This window comes from Oncorhynchus keta, chromosome 7, assembly GCF_023373465.1.
Source record: "Oncorhynchus keta strain PuntledgeMale-10-30-2019 chromosome 7, Oket_V2, whole genome shotgun sequence".
NCBI classification, from domain to species: domain Eukaryota; kingdom Metazoa; phylum Chordata; class Actinopteri; order Salmoniformes; family Salmonidae; genus Oncorhynchus; species Oncorhynchus keta.
The window spans coordinates 23,104,726-23,124,877 of NC_068427.1; the positions used below are offsets into that span (position 1 = coordinate 23,104,726).

The window sequence follows — 20,152 nt, forward strand, 5'->3', positions numbered from 1 at the left end:
CTGGACCGTTTCTTTTATACTGGTTTTATATTAGAAAAACGTATAAGAAAGTCTTGTGTTTTTGTGAGCCTGAAGTGTTTCCCTGTTGTTACTGTTCTCAGTTAATCCAGGACATTTACCAGCTGCAGGTTGTGACAGATCTTCTTATGGAAAATTGAATAGCATATCCAAACAAATTATATCCACGTTGAAACACTATCATTTCAGATAAGTGGACATGTATGTCGAAGGAAAATAACATGAGTTTTGGATACATACAAAGCCATGCCATGAACCCAAAGTCATATACAGTTTACTGCACACATAGCTCTCTGCATGATGCACTCAGCCAATAAATGTACCTCTATATGTCTTTCACCACCACCACACCCCCAGCTTTCTCACCCATGACAACCTTAGTTATAGTTCATAATACTTCCATTGATAAATAACTTACAACTGTCAAATTTTCAAAGTCCAAGTGCATCCGTGATAAAGTAAAGGTGCTTTCAGTAATAAGAAACTGGATTATTGTCTAGTAACATTCCCCAGCCTCCAACATTACCAACGTAATTAGAGCAATAAAAATAAATGTTTGTCATACCTGTGGTATACGGTCTGATATCCCACGGTTTATAAATGTACTTGTAAACTGGGTGGTTTGAGCCCTGAATGCTGATTGGCTGCCATCTGTGGTATATCATACCGTATATAATCACGTTTATGACAAAACGTTTATTTTTACTTCTCTCATTACGTTGGTAACCAGTTTATAATAGCAATAAGGCATCTCAGGTGTATGTGGTATACAGCTAATATACCACGGCTAAAGGCTGTATACAGGCACTCCGATTTGCATTGTACACAAGAACAGCCCCCTCGTGCCTTATACCACACCCCCTCGTGTCTTAGTGCTTATTTTTCTACTTCCATTACCTTGTCCCACTGAACATAGACTCTGTACTGGTACCTTGTGTATATAGCCAAGTTATCATTATTGTCACGTTCGTCGTATGAAGGAGACCAAGGCGCAGCGTGGTATGTGTACATTCTCTTTATTAAAAGAATGAACACCTAACAAAATAACAACCAAAACGTGAAGCTAAACAATATAGTGCTGACAGGCAACTACACATCGTCAAGAGCCCACACCAGAAAGTGGGGAAAAGGGCTACCTAAATATGATCCCCAATCAGAGACAACGATAAACAGCTGTCTCTGATTGGGAACCATATCAGGCCAACATATATATACAAAAACCCCTAGACATACAAAAACCCTAGACATACAAAACCCCTAGACCTACTAAAAAACCCTAGACATACGAAAAATCCCTAGACATACAAAAAACTAGAGTACCCACCCTAGTTACACCCTGACCTAACCAAAATATATAGAAAAACTGAGATATCTAAGGTCAGGGCGTGACAATTATTCATTGTGTATTTATTATTACATCTTATTAATTTTCTATTATTTCTCTATTTTCTGTCTCTGCATTGTTGGGAAGGGCCCGTAAGTAAGCATTTCACTGTTAGTCTACACTTGTTGTTTACAAAGCATGTAACAAATAAAATTTGATTTGATGTGTGTACTAAACATCTCACTATCTCAAAAGCAAAGAGCAACTACCTTCAGGCTATGCTCAAACCGTACACACCAACCTGAGCACTCCATCCTGCCACCACAGGTCTCTTGGCCGTCCCAAACCTACGGGGGTCAGCTCCCGCTCAGCCCAGACAAAGCTCTTCTCTGTCCTGGCACCCTAATGGCGGAACAAGCTTCCCCCTGAAGCTAAGACAGCTGAGTCCTTGCCCTTCTTCCAAAAATGTCTGACTGAAATCCTATCTCTTCAAAGAGTATCTTAAATAAAACATCTCAGTCTTATCCCCCCATATAAAAAAAGTACTTTTCTTTTCCTACACGCACTGACTAAGTTCTTCACTCTGGAAAAATGTACTTCCTACAGCTGTGATATGTAGTTGTCTCACCAAGCTATCTGAAGATGAATGCACTAACTGTACGTCGCTCTAGATAAGAGTGTCTGCTAAATGACTCAAATGTCAAAAGAAATAGAAAAATGTACTCTTGGGAGCTGTATTTGCATGGTCATAATAGTCAGTGAATGTTTCCTAATCTTGCATACAGAATTAGAGGGGTCTATTTCAATGCCCTGCAAATTCCTTGAATCTGAGCTGGATGGATGCAGCGTATGCAGCTACTGTGGCTGAGAACAGATTCACACTTTCATGATTCCTTCTTACTTGATGACTTGTACTTCAATATGAGCAATTTTAATGCATGTTACCAAAAATATGTTTGTTTTGTATCTTTAGTGTAACCTATGTGTTTCTGCGTGCTTCAAGTTGAATTATGTTTGACAAGTGTATTGTTGTTACAGGTACACTCTGTCTTTGTATGCCTTTAAGTGTTTGTTTAGGGTGAATAGGTGAGATGAGATGGAGTGATCCCTGGACGAACATTGAATGTTAGGGAAATGTTAGGGAATTGTTAGGGAAATGTTAGGGAAATGTCAAACACGGGTTGAAATGTATTGGGGTCAGTTGGAGGAAGATAGCTGTTGCAATTCTAATCCAGTTCCACAACATTCTAGGTGAAGTGTTGCTATAGGCAAAGAACTTGCATAACAAATTCATTTCCTTTATAAAAAAGTTTAATTCTCAGTACAAATACAGAATCTTCAATACAAAAACATAATATAGTACATACAAAAACAATGGCTTGTGGAGTTTCACCTCTCCATAAATACCATGGCAACAGCAACATATTAACATGACCTCTTGGAATCCTTCATTATTCTCTATGCAGAAGAACCATCGGTTGATTTCAGTTCATTGGTCATATAGGGCAGCAATGGGATCATAGGCACGAATCTCTCACGCCTCCTCCATTTAGCTAAGCACATAATAAAGAAACATAACAATAAGGAAAAATATACAAGACCTGTACAGACTATTTGACACACTGGCAATATTAGACATGCTAAATCCTATGAGCATTTCCCCTTACTGGGAAGTTAAAAAATATAGCCAAATGTCTCTGAGGTCATGCACTTCTTCAACCTTGAAATATAAAGCTCTCAAACATACAGTGCGAGGTAACAAGTTAAATACATCAATATTAAATAAATGTATACACATGTATTATCTGTGTCACTTGAGCTGAAGGCATGGGGCGCCATTGAACACCGTGCATAAAACATAGACACGGTGGTAAAAAATCAGAGTGCAAACAGGTGTTGTGGAACCCGGATATACCACATAGCAGGTCAACCACAACATTACTATGGATCGACACAATATACCACAAAGGTAAAATAATACCACATATAGAGAGCAGACATTTTTATTTCTGTCTCTCTATTTTCTTTCTATCTCCATCCATTCAAAGGAATTTCATCAGTTATAGACTATTCAGTTCAGGTCACCTCATTCCCGCTAAATAATACACAATCGATCACCAGGGAATGAGAATCGATCATCCGGGATCATCGTTGCGCTGCATTTTAGTAGCATCCAATGCCGATCTCCTGCTTGTAGCGGTTGGTCAGGGTGTTGGCCTGTTGCGTCAGCTTGGACAGCACCCCGTGGAGCCCCGTCATGTGGAACTGGAACTGCTTCTGCAGGTTATCCTCGTCTTCCTCGGACGACACCTCAGAATCTTCCTCCGCTGAATCCATCCGTGAGATGGAATCCCGACTCTCCTTTCGCTTCTTGGCTTCCTCAGCACGCATCACTCCCCACTCGATGTCGCAACGGATAGACTTGAGCAGCTGGTAGTAGCTGTACATGTCCCCGTCCTCGATGTCGCTGTTTCCTGAGCTTTTCAGGGCGGCCATCTCCCTCTCCTCTTCAATGGGGACGTCCCGCAGCAGGCTGGGCACCATTACCGTCTGGTCCATGTTGTTGACGGCACCGATGAAGCGGTTCATTGAGTTGAACAGGGAGTTCTTCTGCAGGTGGGATTCTGAGATCTGCATCATTTTAGCGACTGTTGTTGATTCTTGATCTTATTTTATAAATTAAACGTATAACTGTCAACCAGAGCTGGATAGTTCGTTTCTTCTACTTCCTAATCGGCTTTGGAAAGCGGCTTGTCCTTTTGTATTAAATTATTAAACAGAGCTATGAAGAGAGTTTGGCAGTTGTTCTCGTTTCTTCTTTTGCCTATTCCTTCTTCTTTTCGTTTCTGTTCTGACTCTTACTGGTCCCCGGTCGGATCTTTATAGAGCAGGTGGATTCGTGTCCAAGGGCGTGCCCAGAACCTGTTTGTCAGGATTATTCTACCTCGACAGTAACCGGACTCCAATGAGCTAGTGCACAGAGAAAAAAACATGTTGGCATAGTTTGCATGAAGGGGATTGGCCTCCCAGTAGCGATATGCCTACTACCCGGCCCTTGCCCAGTGTCCAGTAAGAAAGCAATGAATTCATCTTCCGCAAACCAAATGATAGGAGGCTCTATGTTCGCGCAATTGTCTGCCTGTGTTGCGCATCAGCCACTCAAACACAGCACAATGGTTTATAAGTGAGCTTTCTCAAAACACTCACACACCAAGCACACTAAAAAGTAATTATAGTTTACATTGCAATCGAATTCAAACTTCATTCACATTGGCCTATATTTTGCTCTCATGTATTCCAATGCAAACATGACTGACGCTACATCAAACCCAGCAACCTCACCGGATAAACCATTCAGGGCGAGGTCTGACCTCGCAGAACGCCAGGTTATGAATATTCATGAGACAGCTATCAGCCCACAACCGTGCCTCCAATTGAAACCAATCATATGTTCGGCTGTCTGTCTCGGCGCCGGGACTAGCACTCTATTGACCAATCGGTGGGTGAAGGAGGGAAGCGAAGCACTGGATCCCTGTCAATGGGGAAAGCAGAGGATTAACCCTATACATTCCACCTTTTTCTTGTTGGAGACGAGTCCGCAAGGTCTGTATTGTTAGGACATAGGCCAACACTAATAGGTTGTCAGAGGAAAGTTATTCATCCATCTCCTGGATCAGCGATTTTTCCAAACTAGGCTGAACTATATTTTAAATGTAACCTTTATTTAACCAGGCAAGTCGGTTAAGAACAAATTCTTATTTACAAATGAGCCTACTGAGATGCAGTGCCATAGAAAAAAGAAAGTTATACTATTCTATTATATTCAGGGCAATGTTATCATCCCATTCATATACAGTATCTATCAGCTGCTTTGCCTTTGACAGTAATTATTACAGTTAGAGACAAACTAATACCCCTATTGCCCTTACCATGAAAGACTGACGAGAACAGCTGAAACTACCCCCACCCCCCTGAAGGTCAATAGTTGACCATCACCAGGGGAAATCAACAGAGACCGGTTGCCCCACATAGAGAGAACTCACTGACATGGTAAAGCAAAACACCACAACAAGTGGGCAGAAATTATTCAGCCCAGCCAGTCTGAAATCTAATCACAAGTTAACACTTACAGTTAACCACCAGCACAATCAACACATGACAGAAATAGCAAACAACATGCTTTCAGTCACCACAAAATGATTATCTCTTGCAACCAGGGTGCTGAATCATTGTGACTACAGCCTGGTCCATCTACATGATGTAGGACAGCACTCACCAAATAGATTTATTTGGCCTATGGCAATCCTTGAAATAGCTATATGTATGAGGACTTTGCACTTCACTCTTAGATGAATTAGAAGAAGAAATCAATCAAAAAGAACAATCTGTCAGTACTGCCCAAGCAGTCACATCAAGCAATGATTCATTCCAGGTAGTACCATTTAGCAGTAATGATTGGGCCTGATAAAAGTAGAAATATAAATATGAGTTTGCACTCATGTGTCACACACATACACTCACAATTACACAAATGCACATGCGCACACACACACACATAAAGATGCAGGTAGGAGATACAGTGCCTTGCGAAAGTATTCGGCCCCCTTGAACTTTGCGACCTTTTGCCACATTTCAGGCTTCAAACATAAAGATATAAAACTGTATTTTTGTGAAGAATCAACAACAAGTGGGACACAATCATGAAGTGGAACGACATTTATTGGATATTTCAAACTTTTTTAACGAATCAAAAACTGAAAAATTGGGCGTGCAAAATTATTCAGCCCCTTTGCTTTCAGTGCAGCAAACTCTCTCCAGAAGTTCAGTGAGGATCTCTGAATGATCCAATGTTGACCTAAATGACTAATGATGATAAATACAATCCACCTGTGTGTAATCAAGTCTCCGTATAAATGCACCTGCACTGTGATAGTCTCAGAGGTCCGTTAAAAGCGCAGAGAGCATCATGAAGAACAAGGAACACACCAGGCAGGTCCGAGATACTGTTTTGAAGAAGTTTAAAGCTGGATTTGGATACAAAAAGATTTCCCAAGCTTTAAACATCCCAAGGAGCACTGTGCAAGCGATAATATTGAAATGGAAGGAGTATCAGACCACTGCAAATCTACCAAGACCTGGCCGTCCCTCTAAACTTTCAGCTCATACAAGGAGAAGACTGATCAGAGATGCAGCCAAGAGGCCCATGATCACTCTGGATGAACTGCAGAGATCTACAGCTGAGGTGGGAGACTCTGCCCATAGGACAACAATCAGTCGTATATTGCACAAATCTGGCCTTTATGGAAGAGTGGCAAGAAGAAAGCCATTTCTTAAAGATATCCATAAAAAGTGTCGTTTAAAGTTTGCTACAAGCCACCTGGGAGACACACCAAACATGTGGAAGAAGGTGCTCTGGTCAGATGAAACCAAAATTGAACTTTTTGGCAACAATGCAAAACGTTATGTTTGGCGTAAAAGCAACACAGCTCATCACCCTGAACACACCATCCCCACTGTCAAACATGGTGGTGGCAGCATCATGGTTTGGGCCTGCTTTTCTTCAGCAGGGACAGGGAAGATGGTTAAAATTGATGGGAAGATGGATGGAGCCAAATACAGGACCATTCTGGAAGAAAACCTGATGGAGTCTGCAAAGACCTGAGACTGGGACGGAGATTTGTCTTCCAACAAGAGAATGATCCAAAACATAAAGCAAAATCTACAATGGAATGGTTAAAAAATAAACATATCCAGGTGTTAGAATGGCCAAGTCAAAGTCCAGACCTGAATCCAATCGAGAATCTGTGGAAAGAACTGAAAACTGCTGTTCACAAATGCTCTCCATCCAACCTCATTGAGCTCAAGCTGTTTTGCAAGGAGGAATGGGAAATAATTTCAGTCTCTCGATGTGCAAAACTGATAGAGACATACCCCAAGCGACTTACAGCTGTAATCGCAGCAAAAGGTGGCGCTACAAAGTATTAACTTAAGGGGGCTGAGTTCAAAAGTTGCAAAGTTCAAGGGGGCCGAATAATTTCGCAAGGCACTGTAATGGGTGTAGAGAGAGTGTTCTGGAATGTCTGGAGAGAAACTATACAGATTGAATCAGTGTTCTAAACACTGAACTGTTCAGCAAGAATGGGAGGAATGTCAACATACAGTACATGACAAAACCTGCTTAGTCAGTCGATCTCTCTCGGTCTCACCCTACCTCCCTTTCTTCCATTCCGATAATTATACTTCTCAATTTTGCCTCTGCTCCTCTTAAAGGCATCATCTGAAACAGTTCGTAACAGTCTGTGCGTATATTATGGCAACATTTTGTGACGTTTTTGTTCTTTTTGGTCTTCGGCAAGGTTTTTTATGTCTGTTCTGAAGACTACTCCCCTTCGTTCGTGATTGGTCAACAGTAGGGATTCTTCAATTAAATGTTTGCCGGTGATTGGTGAACAGTAAAGATTCTTCAATTAAGTGTTTGTGGTCATACTACGAGTTGTGTAAGAAGGGATTCAATCGGGCCTCCCGGGTGGGGCAGTGGTTAAGGGTTAAGGGCAAGTTAACACTTACAGTTAACCACCAGCACATCAGAGACTCTGGGTTTGCGCCCAGGATCTGTCGTAACCGGCCGCGACCGGGAGGTCTGTGGGGCGACGCACAATTGGCCTTATCGTCGTCCGGGTTATGGAGGGCTTGGCCGGTAGGGATGTCCTTGTCTCATCACGCACCAGCGACTCCTGTGGCGGGCCGGGTGCAGTGCGCGCTAACCAAGTCGGTGTTTCCTCCGACACATTGGTGCAGCTGGCTTCTGGGTTGGATGCGCGCTGTGTTAAGAAGCAGTGCAGCTTGGTTGTGTTGTGTATCGGAGGACGCATGACTTTCAACCTTCGTCTCTCTCGAGCCCGTACGGGAGTTGTAGCGATGAGACAAGATAGTAGCTACTAAAAACAATTGGATACCACGAAATTGGGGAGAAAAAGGGATAAAAATAAAAAATAAAATAAAAAGAAGGGATTCAATGGACCACGCCCACAAGTTGGGGAAAACAAACATTCTTTCCTATTGAACCCAATTCTAAAAGAGCAGTGTGCAGTGTGCACATAGCCTGTCTTCTCTTGAGAGCCAGGTCTGCCTATGGCGGCCTTTCTCAATAGCAAGGCTATGCTCACTGAGTCTGTACATAGTCAAAGCTTTCCTTAATTTTGGGTTAGTAACAGTGGTCAGGTATTCTACCAATGTGTACTCTCTGTTTAAGGTCAAATAGCATTCTAGTTTGCTCTGTTCTTTTGTTAGTTATTTCCAATGTGTCAAGAAATTAACTTTTTGTTATCTCATGATTTGGTTGGGTCTAATTGTATTGTTGTCCTGGGGCTCTGTAGGGTCTGTTTGTGTTTGTGAACAGACCCCCAGAATTGCTTCCTTTTAGGTGGATGTAGAATTTAACGGCCCTTTTCTGGATTTTGATAATTAGCGGGTATTGGCCTAATTCTGCTCTGCATTATTTAGTGTTTTACGTTGTACACAAAGGATATTTTTGCAGAATTCTGCATTCAGAGTCTCAATTTGGTGTTTGGACCATTTTGTTAATTTTTGGTTGGTGAGCAGACCCCAGACCTCACAACCATAAAGGGCAATGGGTTGTATAACTGATTCAGGTATTTTTAGCCAGATCCTAATTGGCATGTCCTTTTGATGGCATAGAAGGCCCTTCTTGCCTTGTCTCTCAGCTCGTTCACAGCTTTGTGGAATTTACCTGTGGTGCTGATGTTTAGACCGAGGTATGTATAGTTTTATTGTGTGCTCTAGGACAGGGTTCCCAAAGTCGGTCCTGGGGCCCACCCTGGGAGCATGTTTTATTTTTGCCCTTGTTGTACACAAGCTTGTTCAAAAAAATCTAAGCTTGATAATTAACTGGTTACTTGAATCAGCTGTGTAGTGCAAACCCAAAACGTGCACCCTGGGCCCAGGGCTCGAGTCCAGGATAGAGTTTGGGAAACCCTGCTCTAAGGCAACGGTGTCTAGATTGAATGTTATTTGTGGTCCTGGCATCTGGACCTTTTTTGAAACATCATTATTTTTTGTCTTACTGAGATATACTGTCAGGGCCCAGGTCTGACAGAATCTATGCAGAATATCTAGGTGCTGCTGTAGAACCACCTTGGTTGGGGGACAGAAGCACCAGATCATCAGCAAATAGTAGACATTTGACTTCAGATTCTAGTAGGGTGAGGCCAGGTGCTGCATACTGTTCTAGTGGCCTTGTCAATTCATTGATATATATGTTGAAGAGGTTGGGGCTTAAGCTGTATCCCTGTCTCACCCCACGGCCCTGTGGAAAGAAATGTTTGTGTATTTTGCCAAATTTAAACGCACACTTGTTGTTTGTGTACATGGATTTTATAATGTCTTATGTTTTCCCCCCAACACAACTTTCCATCAATTAGTATAGCAGACCCTCATGCCAAATTTTGAAATCAAAAAAGCACGAGAAGACATTGCCTTTGTTTTGTTTTGTTTGTTTGTCAATTAGGGTGTGCAGGGTGAATACTTGGTATGTCATATGGTAATTTGGTAAAAAGCCATTTTGACATTTGCTCAGTACATTGTTTCAATTATGAAATGTACGAGTCTGCTGTTAATGATAATGCAGAGGATTTCCCCAAGGTTGCTGTTGATGCATATCCCACGGTAGTTATTGGGATCGAATTTGTCTCTCGAATTTTGTGGATTGTGGGGGGATCAGTCCTTGGTTCCAAATATTGGGGAAGATGCCAGAGCTGGATGATGTTAAAGAGTTTAAGTATAACCAAATGGAATTCTTGGTCTGTATATTTTATCATTTAGGATGCCATTAACACCACAGGCCTTTTTGGGTTGGAGGGTTTGTATTTTGTCCTGTAGTTCATTCAATGTATTTGGAGAATCCGGTGAGTTCTGGTAGTCTTTAATAGTTGACTCTAAGATTTGTATTTGCTCATGTATATGTTTTTGCCTAATTGTTTTTTGGTAGGTTTCCACACTACTCTCCTTCTATATATAAAATTTCTTAATATTTTTCAGTTCCCTTGGCTTTGATGCCTCATGATTGAGTATTGCTCTGTTCAAGTAGACTGTGATTTTGCTGTGATCTGATAGGGATGTCAGTGGGCTGACTGTGAATGCTCTGAGAGACTCTGGCTTGAGGTTAGTGAAAAAGTAGTCTACAGTACTACTTCCAAGAGATGAGCTATAGGTGTACCTATCGTAGGAGTCCCCTCGAAGCCTATCATTGACTATGTACAGTTGAAGTCGGAAATTTACATACACTTAGGTTGGAGTTATTAAAACTAGTTTTTAAACCATTCCACAAATTTCTTGTTAACAAACTATAGTTTTGGCAAGTCGGTTAGGACATCTATTTTGTGCATGACACAAGTCATTTTTCCAAGAATTGTTTAAAGTCAGATTATTTCACTTATAATTCACTGTATCTCAATTCCAGTGGGTCAGAGGTTGACTGTGCCTGGTTGATACACTAAGTTGACTGTGCCTTTAAACAGCTTGGAAAATTCATGAAAATTATGTCATGGCTTTAGAAGCTTCTGACAGGCTAATTGACATCATTTGAGTCAATTGGAGGTGTACCTGTGGCTGTATTGCAAGGCCTATCTTCAAACCCATTGCCTCGTTGCTTGATATCATGGGAGAATCTAAAGAAATCAGCCAAGACCTCAGAAAAAAGATTGTAGACCTCCACAAGTCTGGTTCATCCTTGGGAGCCATTTCCAAACGCCTGAAGGTACCACGTTCATCTGTACAAACAATAGTATGCAAGTATAAACATCATGGGACCACGTAGCCATCATACCGCTCAGGAAGGAGATTCTGTCATTCTGTCTCTTAGAGATGAATGTACTTTGGAGCGAAAAGTGCAAATCAACTCCAGAACAACAGCAAAGGACCCTGTGAAGATGCTGGAGGAAACAGATACAAAAGTACCTATATCCACAGTAACATTAGTCCTATATCGACATAACCTGAAAGGCCGCTCAGCAAGGAAGAAGCCACTGCTCCAAACCCATCATAAAAAAAGCCAGACTACGGTTTGCAACTGCACATGGGGACAAAGATCATACTTTTTAGAGAAATGTCCTCTGGTCTGATGAAACAAAAATAGAACTGTTTGGCCATAATTACCATCATCGTTATGTTAAGAGCAAAAAAGGGGGAGGCTTGCAAGTCGAAGAACACCGTGAAGCACGGTGGTAAAAAATCATGTTGTGGGGGTGCTTTGCCGCAGGAGGGACTGGTGCACTTCACAAAATAGATGAAATCATGGGGATGGGAAAATATGTGGATATATTGAAGCAACATCTCAAGACATCAGTCAGGAACTGAAAGCTTGGTCGCAAATGGGTCTTCCAAATGGACAATGACCCCAAGCATACTTCCAAAGTTGTGGCAAAATGTCTGAAGGACAACAAAGGCAAGGTATTGGAGTCACCATCACAAAGCCCTCAAGCCTATAGAAAATTTGTGTGCTTACTGAAAAAGCATGTGCGAGCAAGGAGGCCTACAAACCTGACTCAGTTACACCAGCTCTGTCAGGATGAATGGGCCAAAATTCACCCAATTTATTGTGGGAAGCTTATGGAAGGCTACCCGAAATGTTTGACCCAAGTTAAACAATTTAAAGGCAATGCTACCAAGTACTAATTGAGTGTTTGTAAACTTCTGACCCACTGGCAATGTGATCAAAGAAATAAAAGTGGAAATTAATCATTCTCTTTAAAACTTTTTTTACCCCCAATTTCATAGTATTCAATTGTTAGTAGTTACTGTCTTGTCTCATCGCTTCAACTCCCATACGGGCTCGGGAGAGACATGCGTCCTCCAAAACACAACCTAACCAAGCTGCACTGCTTCTTAACACAGCGTGCATCCAACCCAGAAGCCAGCTGCACCAATGTGTCAGAAACACCATGCACCTGGCGACCTGGTCAGCAGGCAATGTGCCCAGCCCGCCACAAGTGCGCGATGAGACAAGGATATCCCTATCAGCCAAACCCTCCCTAACTACGCTAGGCCAATTGTGCATTGCATTCCATGGACCTCCTATTTGCAGCCGGCTACGACAGAGCCTGGGCTCAAACCCAGAGTCTCTGGTGGCACTGCGATGCAGTGCCTTAGACCACTGCGCCACCCGGGAGGCTGCTCTCCTTACTATTATTCTGACATTTCACGTTTTTAAAATTAAGTGGTGATCCTAACTGACCTATGACAGGTAATTGTTACTAGTCTTAAATGTCAGGACTTGTGAAAAACTTAGTTTAAATGTATTTGGCTAAGGTGTATGTAAACTTCTGACTTCAACTGTACATACCCAGCATGCGAAAGAGCTGCAGGCATTTTTGTTGGCTATGTTGTCGTAGTTGTGCCTAGGGGGGCATATGGGGGAGGGAATGCTGTCACCTCCAGGTAGGTGTTTGTCCCCCTGTGTGTCAGGTTCTTGTCCAGTTCTGGCATTTAGGTCGCCACAGACTAGTACATGTCCTTGGGCCTGGAAATGATTGATTTCCCTCTCCAGGATGGAGAAGCTGTCTTCTTTAAAATTAGCATACCCCCTGAGTCCCTTCCCTGTTTCAGACCTGGTAGTTTGGTGGATGGGACTACCAGCTCTCTGTAACCTAGAGGGAAACCAGTGGGGACATCTCCTCAATACCATGTAAAGTCCAGGTTCCTGCTCTTTAGGCCAAAGGCAGATGACGTCAGGCATGGGATATTCCAGGATGAGATAGGGAAGGCTTTGTGTTCCATAACGTGTCCAATGTTGTTAGTCATGTGGTTTGACCTCAGACCAGTAAGTTCTGAGCAGAGCCTGCTGAGCATCTGGTACATGCCATTGGCTTGGGCTAGTGTAAGAGTGGGGGTTGGGCCTGTTTGCCAGCTCACGGCCTGGGTGTATGCGTGACTTTCATGTTGAGGTCCTCTTTGCGGGATTGGGGGGCATGGGGTGGGCAGGAGGGGGTGCATAGGTCTGATCTGAGGGGGCCTAAATGGGGTGTGGGCATGGTTGATTTGGGAGAGGGGTCCCACTGGTTTGTGAGAGTGTCTCGCAGGTCTGAGTGTGGTGTCTGTTGATCTGTTGCTCCTATGTGAGGTGTTGGGGCTGCGGTTGGGGCGATGTTCTTTAGGGTCTGGGCGAAGTTGGGCACTGCTGCCTTGTATAGGTGGACCTGGTCGCAAAGGCTGTCCAGGGTGGAGTGGTGGACCAGGTAGACATTTGGTTTTGAGGCACAGACACGGGAAATACATGCGTTTACCCGCTGTATGGTATGTCATGACGTTGGCCTGGGGGGTAGGTTTATGACAGTCATAAATACCTCTTCCCCCCTTTTTCCTCTCTCTACCCTACTGATGTTACATTTGCAAACCCTTTGGTTAACATAGAGATTCTGGGAACATCAGAAGGTGGGGGGAAATGAACTATATTCTGGTAATCCGACCAATTGAACATTTGCGGTGGTACTTAATAATGAATATGATGTCAGTTCGGTTGTCATCTGAGACATTCTCATCAATAATAAGATGACATGAACTCTACAGTGGAATGTCTACACATCAGAGTTATCGGATTCACATGGAATTGTTGTTCAATTTAAATGTTTGAATATGAAATTATTCGTGATGGGATGAAATGTGATTTTAGCTTCTAAAATGTGAGATTTGGGTTTTCATAAGGCTAGGGCTCTGCTCAATCAGTGGCCCGCCCCTGTGAAGGGACATGGGCTATAAAACTCTTCAACCACGCCCTCCTCTCCCTTCCTATATAAAGCCTTGACGACAATATAACCTGCTGTTCCGAGAATGTGAGGACGACGGTCCAATGTCAGAATGGTTCAGTTAATAACTACAGAACGAAGCCAACATCAGCGTGAATTTTGGTTGCGAATGGTATGAACTTTGAACTCTTATTCACTACAGAAGTGATACCTCCTAGCCGTTGAGTTAGCAACAGCAGCTGCAAACGAGGGTTAGGAAGGAACAGAAAGAGTATTCCGTCTATCACACAACGACATTACTACAACGTATCCAATTGACCACCAGAGACATTCTTCAAAGAACAAAGGACTCGGTTTGGCAACACAGCCTTCCATCTACCACCAACCTACTGAAGCGCAGCTCAGAGTAAATATTTATTGCATTTTCCTTTTCCAAATGGGCGGTAATTTAGAATGCATAAGATACTGTATTTACGATAGCACAGCTTCGCCCTTTGTTCCTCAGTCTTCCCGCTCTTTCACTCAAACCCAGACCCTTTTCTTTTGTGTAACAAGCTGTCATATCTGTTCCGCCCGCTAGGGACGTTTTCCTTTATGACGTAATTTGTAATCAAGTTATGATTAATTATGTGTATGTGTAATTCTGTGTGATTAGTTAGGTATTTAGTAAATAAATAATTAAACCCAATTTTGTATTGCTGATTCAACTTGTTAGCCAGGGTTCGTGAAGATAACCAAGAATTTACAACTTTCAGATGAGACTGAATTAAGGTGACAATTAATATTGACTGCTATTGATGTAAAATATTACTAGGTCTTTAAGAGTTTATTTGGAAGATAACAGCTCTATAAATGTTATTTTGTGGTGCCCCGACTCTCTAGTTAATTACATTTACATGATTAGCTCAATCAGGTAATATTAATTACGAAGAAATTATTTTATAGAATAGCATGTCATATCACTTAATCCGGAATAGCCAAAGACACGACAGGTAGTAGGGTGGAAGTATTGTCATGGTAGCAGGGTGGAGATGACCACCTGTGCATTGGGGAAAGTAGAAGAAGCTTTCTCTCTCTTTCAATTCCTCTCAGCTCTGTTTACCATCTGGCCCCCTACCACTCTGCTCTCTCTCTCTCTCTCTCTCTCTCTCTCTCTCTCTCTCTCTCTCTCTCTCTCTCTCTCTCTCTCTCTCTCTCTCTCTCTCTCTAATTTTCTTTATTGGCATGACGTAGCAATGTACATATTGCCAAAGCTTATTTTGGATATTTACAATATAAAAATGGGAATCAAAATCGTCAAAGGGGCAGTAAAAATAACAAAGTGTCATAATAACCATACATTCAACAATAACAATAAGCATACAGTAGAGGTCTGTCAGACACTGTCCCTCAACTTATGGCAGGCAGCAATGTAGTGCGCTGCCAACCCACAGCTCTCTGCGTCCTCCCCCAACAGGACGGGTAGCCTACTCTCACCAGGGAGGTCTTTGAAACCTTGAATAAGGGTTTCAAATTTGGGAAAATGACACTCTCTAATTGTTTTATATTTTTTACATTTTGTCAGGAAATGCAGCTCCGTCTCAAGTTCTGCTGTGGTGCAGTGGTTGCACAGCCTTTCCTCTACAGGAAGCCAGGTTTTCCTGTGTCTACCCTTCTCAATGGCAAGGCTGTGCTCACTGAGCCTGTACATTGTCACGGTTTTTCTAAGGTTTTGATCAGTAACCATGGTCAAATATTTAGCCACAGTGTACTGTCGATTTAGGGCCAGATAGCACTGCATTTTGCTTTGTGTTTGTGCTTGTGTTTCCCAATAAGCAATATAGTTCTCTCTCTCTCTGTGTCTCTCTCTCTCTCTCTGTGTGTCTCTCTCTCTCTCTCTCTCTCTCTCTCTCTCTCTCTCTCTCTCTCTCTCTCTCTCTCTCTCTCTCTCTCTCTCTGTGTCTCTCTCTGTGTGTCTCTCTCTCTCTCTCTCTCTCTCTCTCTCTCTCTCTCTCTCTTTCTCTCTCTCTCTTTCTCTCTCTCTCTCTCTGGAATGTAATGAATGTCACATATCATCTGCATTTTTGGGGTGTTGTCACTTCCGGTTTACAAAACCTCACACCATTTTGAGCACAGTTTCAACAAATTATTATTAAGTAACTGGTTACACAGACTTTTTTTACTTTACTCAAGTAAAGTTACCTGAACTTAAAATGTATTGTCATGTTTATTCAACTAGAAATGATTATTTGGGCATCTTCACTAAAATGGCTGTGGAACTAATTACACACACGGTGCTTTTGATATACAATCATTTCAATGTACATATTTGACACACGATGACATACATGATTACATTGTGCATGTTAATTTATACAGTAATTATTATTTAGCATGTCCTAACCTGGGATTTGAACTCACAGCATTCCAATCTTCATGCTATGCCACCATATCTGTGTCAATTATCAGTTCATCTGAATATTCTCTCATCATTGATTTGATTGACTTATTTCAGGAATTTGAGGGTTTTTCTGTATAGTTGTCTAATGTTGGTGGTGCTTATTACTCTGTTTTAATGTTTCTCCTACTAATTAGATGAAACAACTACATTTTTTTTTACAGTGCAGCTTGGCTGATCCTAGATCAGATAAGGAAATATAAAGGTCAGCACCACCCAGGACGGTGCGGCCGTGACCGGAGGGTTGGACTGATTTCAAGTCAAAAAGGTGGATTTAATTGTTTTCTTCAAAGATGTCGATAAACTTAAGGTGAAAAAGCATTTGAGTGACATCCATTTGTTAAGGGTAGCCTACATACACATATACTCTATGTACACGTGAAGAAGAAGAAGAAGTACACAAATATGACCCAAGTCCTCGACATCTGAATGTTTCTGGATTACACTTGGTAACAACAACCTATTCATGTCTGGAAAACATTCTCTTCTTATGTTCATTCACAGTCACAACCAGGAACTAGATTAAAATGTCCCCTTCCTTTATGTTCTGGGAAAGCTTTGTATTAGCTGGCACACATGAGGGGTGTCAATGTGTGAATTTAACTCATGAATGTAGATTACAGGAGACATTCCTCAATTGCATGTGAGGGATTTGACTCCCACTGATTACAGCTGGTGTCATCATCCCACAGGCTGAGAGAGATGGGGAGAGAGATAGATGGACAGCATAGATATAGGAGAGAACAAGAGAGCAAGAGAGAGCGAAAGAGAGGGAGGGAGCATCATAAGAGAGAAAATGGGAGAGAGAGGGACGAGTCTATCGTAATCAACAGGTCATTTACAGTTTATGCTCAGCTAAACTGTGTGTGTGCAATGTGTAATGGTGCATTCCATGTTCACGATTCACAGGACACGTAATTCTCCCTATCCCATTAAGTCACGCAGAGCGGGGGAGGAGAAGGGGGTTGGCACGGTGCCGGGAGATGACGGCACGTGCCCTCTATTAGGGGACGCACTGACATGCTGATATGCCGGTAATTTGCGTAACGAGATGAGAATTTCTCATTTAGCTGTCTCCCTGGGTAACGGCCACCCACGCCCTCATCATTTCCTGTCCCCAACTCCGCACCTCCACACCACAGACAGACACACAGATGTCACGGCTGGAGAGCCTCACAGTGTTCTGCTGCTTCCATACGGCTGACCCAAAGCCGAAGCTCAAGGTTGACCCAAAGCCTATATAGCCTTAAAAAAAACAATGGTTTTATTGGTGTTTTCAATTATGGTGTTTGATGTAGGAGGATGGACTGGGTTATGATAGGTCCAGAACATACTCACTGCAAACATTTGACTAAACAGTATGATCTTAATAGACCAGTTGAGCAGCCTATTCAGTCACTATGATTAGAATCAATCGTGCTTCTGAAAGCGCCATGCGGAAATATACTCTCTGCCATCGGTTGAATCTCAGACAAAGGCTACGTTGATCTGACAAGGAGTTGCTGATGCCATGCCTCACTATCTTGCAACGGCTGATTTCTTCCTCTTCCTCTGAAGAGGTGTAGCAAGGATCGGACCAATATGGGGCGTGCTAAGTGTCCATGGTTGTTTATTTAAAAAACATAAACTGAACACTATGAATACAAAAACAATAAACGTGAACAAACCGAAACAGCACCGTGTGGCGACAAACACAGACACTGAAAACAAACACCCACAAACAAACAGTGAAACTCAGGCTACCTAAGTATGATTCTCAAACAGAGACAACTAACGACACCTGCCTCTGATTGAGAACCATACTAGGCCGAAACATAGAAATCCCCAAAATCATAGAAAAACAAAACATAGACTGCCCACCCCGACTCACGCCCTGACCATACTAAATAACGACAAAACAAAGGAAATAAAGGTCAGAACGTGACATATCTGAACATCTGACAGGTTGTTTATGCAGTCCTGTCACATGATCTTGTCATATAGCCTATACACTGTGTCTGACGTGGCGTGCTTAAAGTTTCAATGGAGCTGTTTTTATCTCTTCTCTTCTCAAAGGGCAATTTCTCAAGCAAGAATTTTGCTAGAACTATCTGGGAGTGGTCTGAGTGGGGAGGGAGAAAACTGAAAACTAGCTGTTATTGTCAGAGAGGTTTTGGAACTCTCTTTCTTATTGGTCTATTAACTCATTTACACCAACATAGGCTGATACTAACTGAGTGTATGTAAACGTCTGACCCATTGGGAATGTGATGAAAGAAATAAAAGCTGAAATAAATCGTTCTCTCTACTATTATTCTGACATTTCACATTCTTAACATAAAGTGGTGATCCTAACTGACCTAAGACAGGCAATTTTGACTAGGATTAAATGTCAGGAATTGTGAAAAACTGAGTTTAAATGTTTTTGGCTAAGGTGTATGTAAACTTCTGACTTCAACTGTAAAAGGAAGCAATTCCCAAACCTTCCATAACAAAGTAATCACCTACAGAAAGATTAACCTGGAGAAGAGTCGCCTAAGCAAGCTGGTCCTGGGGCTCTGTTCACAAACACAAACAGACCCCACAGAGCCCCAGGACAGCAACACAGTTAGACCCAACCAAATCATGAGAAAACAAAAAGATAATTACTTGACACATTGGAAATAATTAACAAAGATACAGAGCAAACTAGAATGCTATTTGGCCCTAAACAGAGAGTACACAGTGGCAGAATACCTGACCACTGTTACTGACCCAAACTTAAGGAAAGCTTTGACTATGTACAGACTCAATGAGCATAGCCTTGCTATTGAGAAAGGCCACTGTAGACAGACCTGGCTCTCGAGAAGACAGGCTATGTGCTCACTGCCCACAAAATGAGGTGAAAACTGAGCTGCACTTCCTAACCTCCTGCCAAATGTATGACCATATTAGACATATTTCCCTCAGAGTACACAGATCCACAAAGAATTTGAAAACAAACCCAATTTTGATAAAATCCCATACAGTATCTTCTAGGTAAAATACCAATGTGCCTTCACAGCAGCAGTATTTGTGACCTGTTGCCACAAGGGCAACCAGTGAAGAACAAACACCATTGTAAATTCAACCCATATTTATGTTTATGTATTTTCCCTTTTGTACTTTAACTATTTGCACATCGTTACAACACTGTATATAGACATACTATGACATTTGAAATGTCTTTATTCTTTTGGAACTTCTGAGTGTAATGTTTACTGGAAATTTGTATTTTTTTATTTCACTTTTGTTTATTATGTACTTCATTTGCTTTGGCAATGTTATGTTTCCCATGCCAATAAAGCCCTTGAATTAAATTGAGTTGAGAGAGAGAGATAGACAGAGACAGAGAGAGAGAGAGAGAGAGAGAGAGAGAGAAAGAGAGGGAGACAGAGAGACAGAGAGAGAGACAGAGAGAGACAGAGAGAGAGACAGAGAGAGAGAGACAGAGACAGAGACAGAGACAGAGTGACAGACAGACAGAGACAGAGAGAGACAGAGACAGAGAGAGACAGAGACAGAGACAGAGACAGAGACAGAGACAGAGAGCGACAGAGAGATAGAGACAGAGACACACAGAGAGAGAGAGACAGAAACAGAGACAGAGAGAGAGAC

The 20,152-nt window shown here is 42.1% G+C and overlaps 1 protein-coding gene across 1 annotated transcript; it reads right to left on the bottom strand.

The window, feature by feature from the left end:
* Window positions 1–2,635: 2,635 nt before the first annotated feature.
* Window positions 2,636–4,412, bottom strand: LOC118374999 (mid1-interacting protein 1-B-like). Its single transcript, XM_035761494.2, has one exon. The coding sequence runs from the start codon at window positions 3,980–3,982 to the stop codon at window positions 3,506–3,508; it is 477 nt and encodes a 158-aa protein (XP_035617387.1). The 5' UTR covers window positions 3,983–4,412; the 3' UTR covers window positions 2,636–3,505.
* Between the last annotated feature and the right edge of the window lie 15,740 nt (window positions 4,413–20,152).

What these genes read in the sequence shown, in the direction of transcription:
- LOC118374999 (XM_035761494.2), bottom strand. Translation starts at nt 3,982, where the DNA reads ATGATGCAGATCTCAGAATCCCACCTGCAGAAGAACTCCCTGTTCAAC.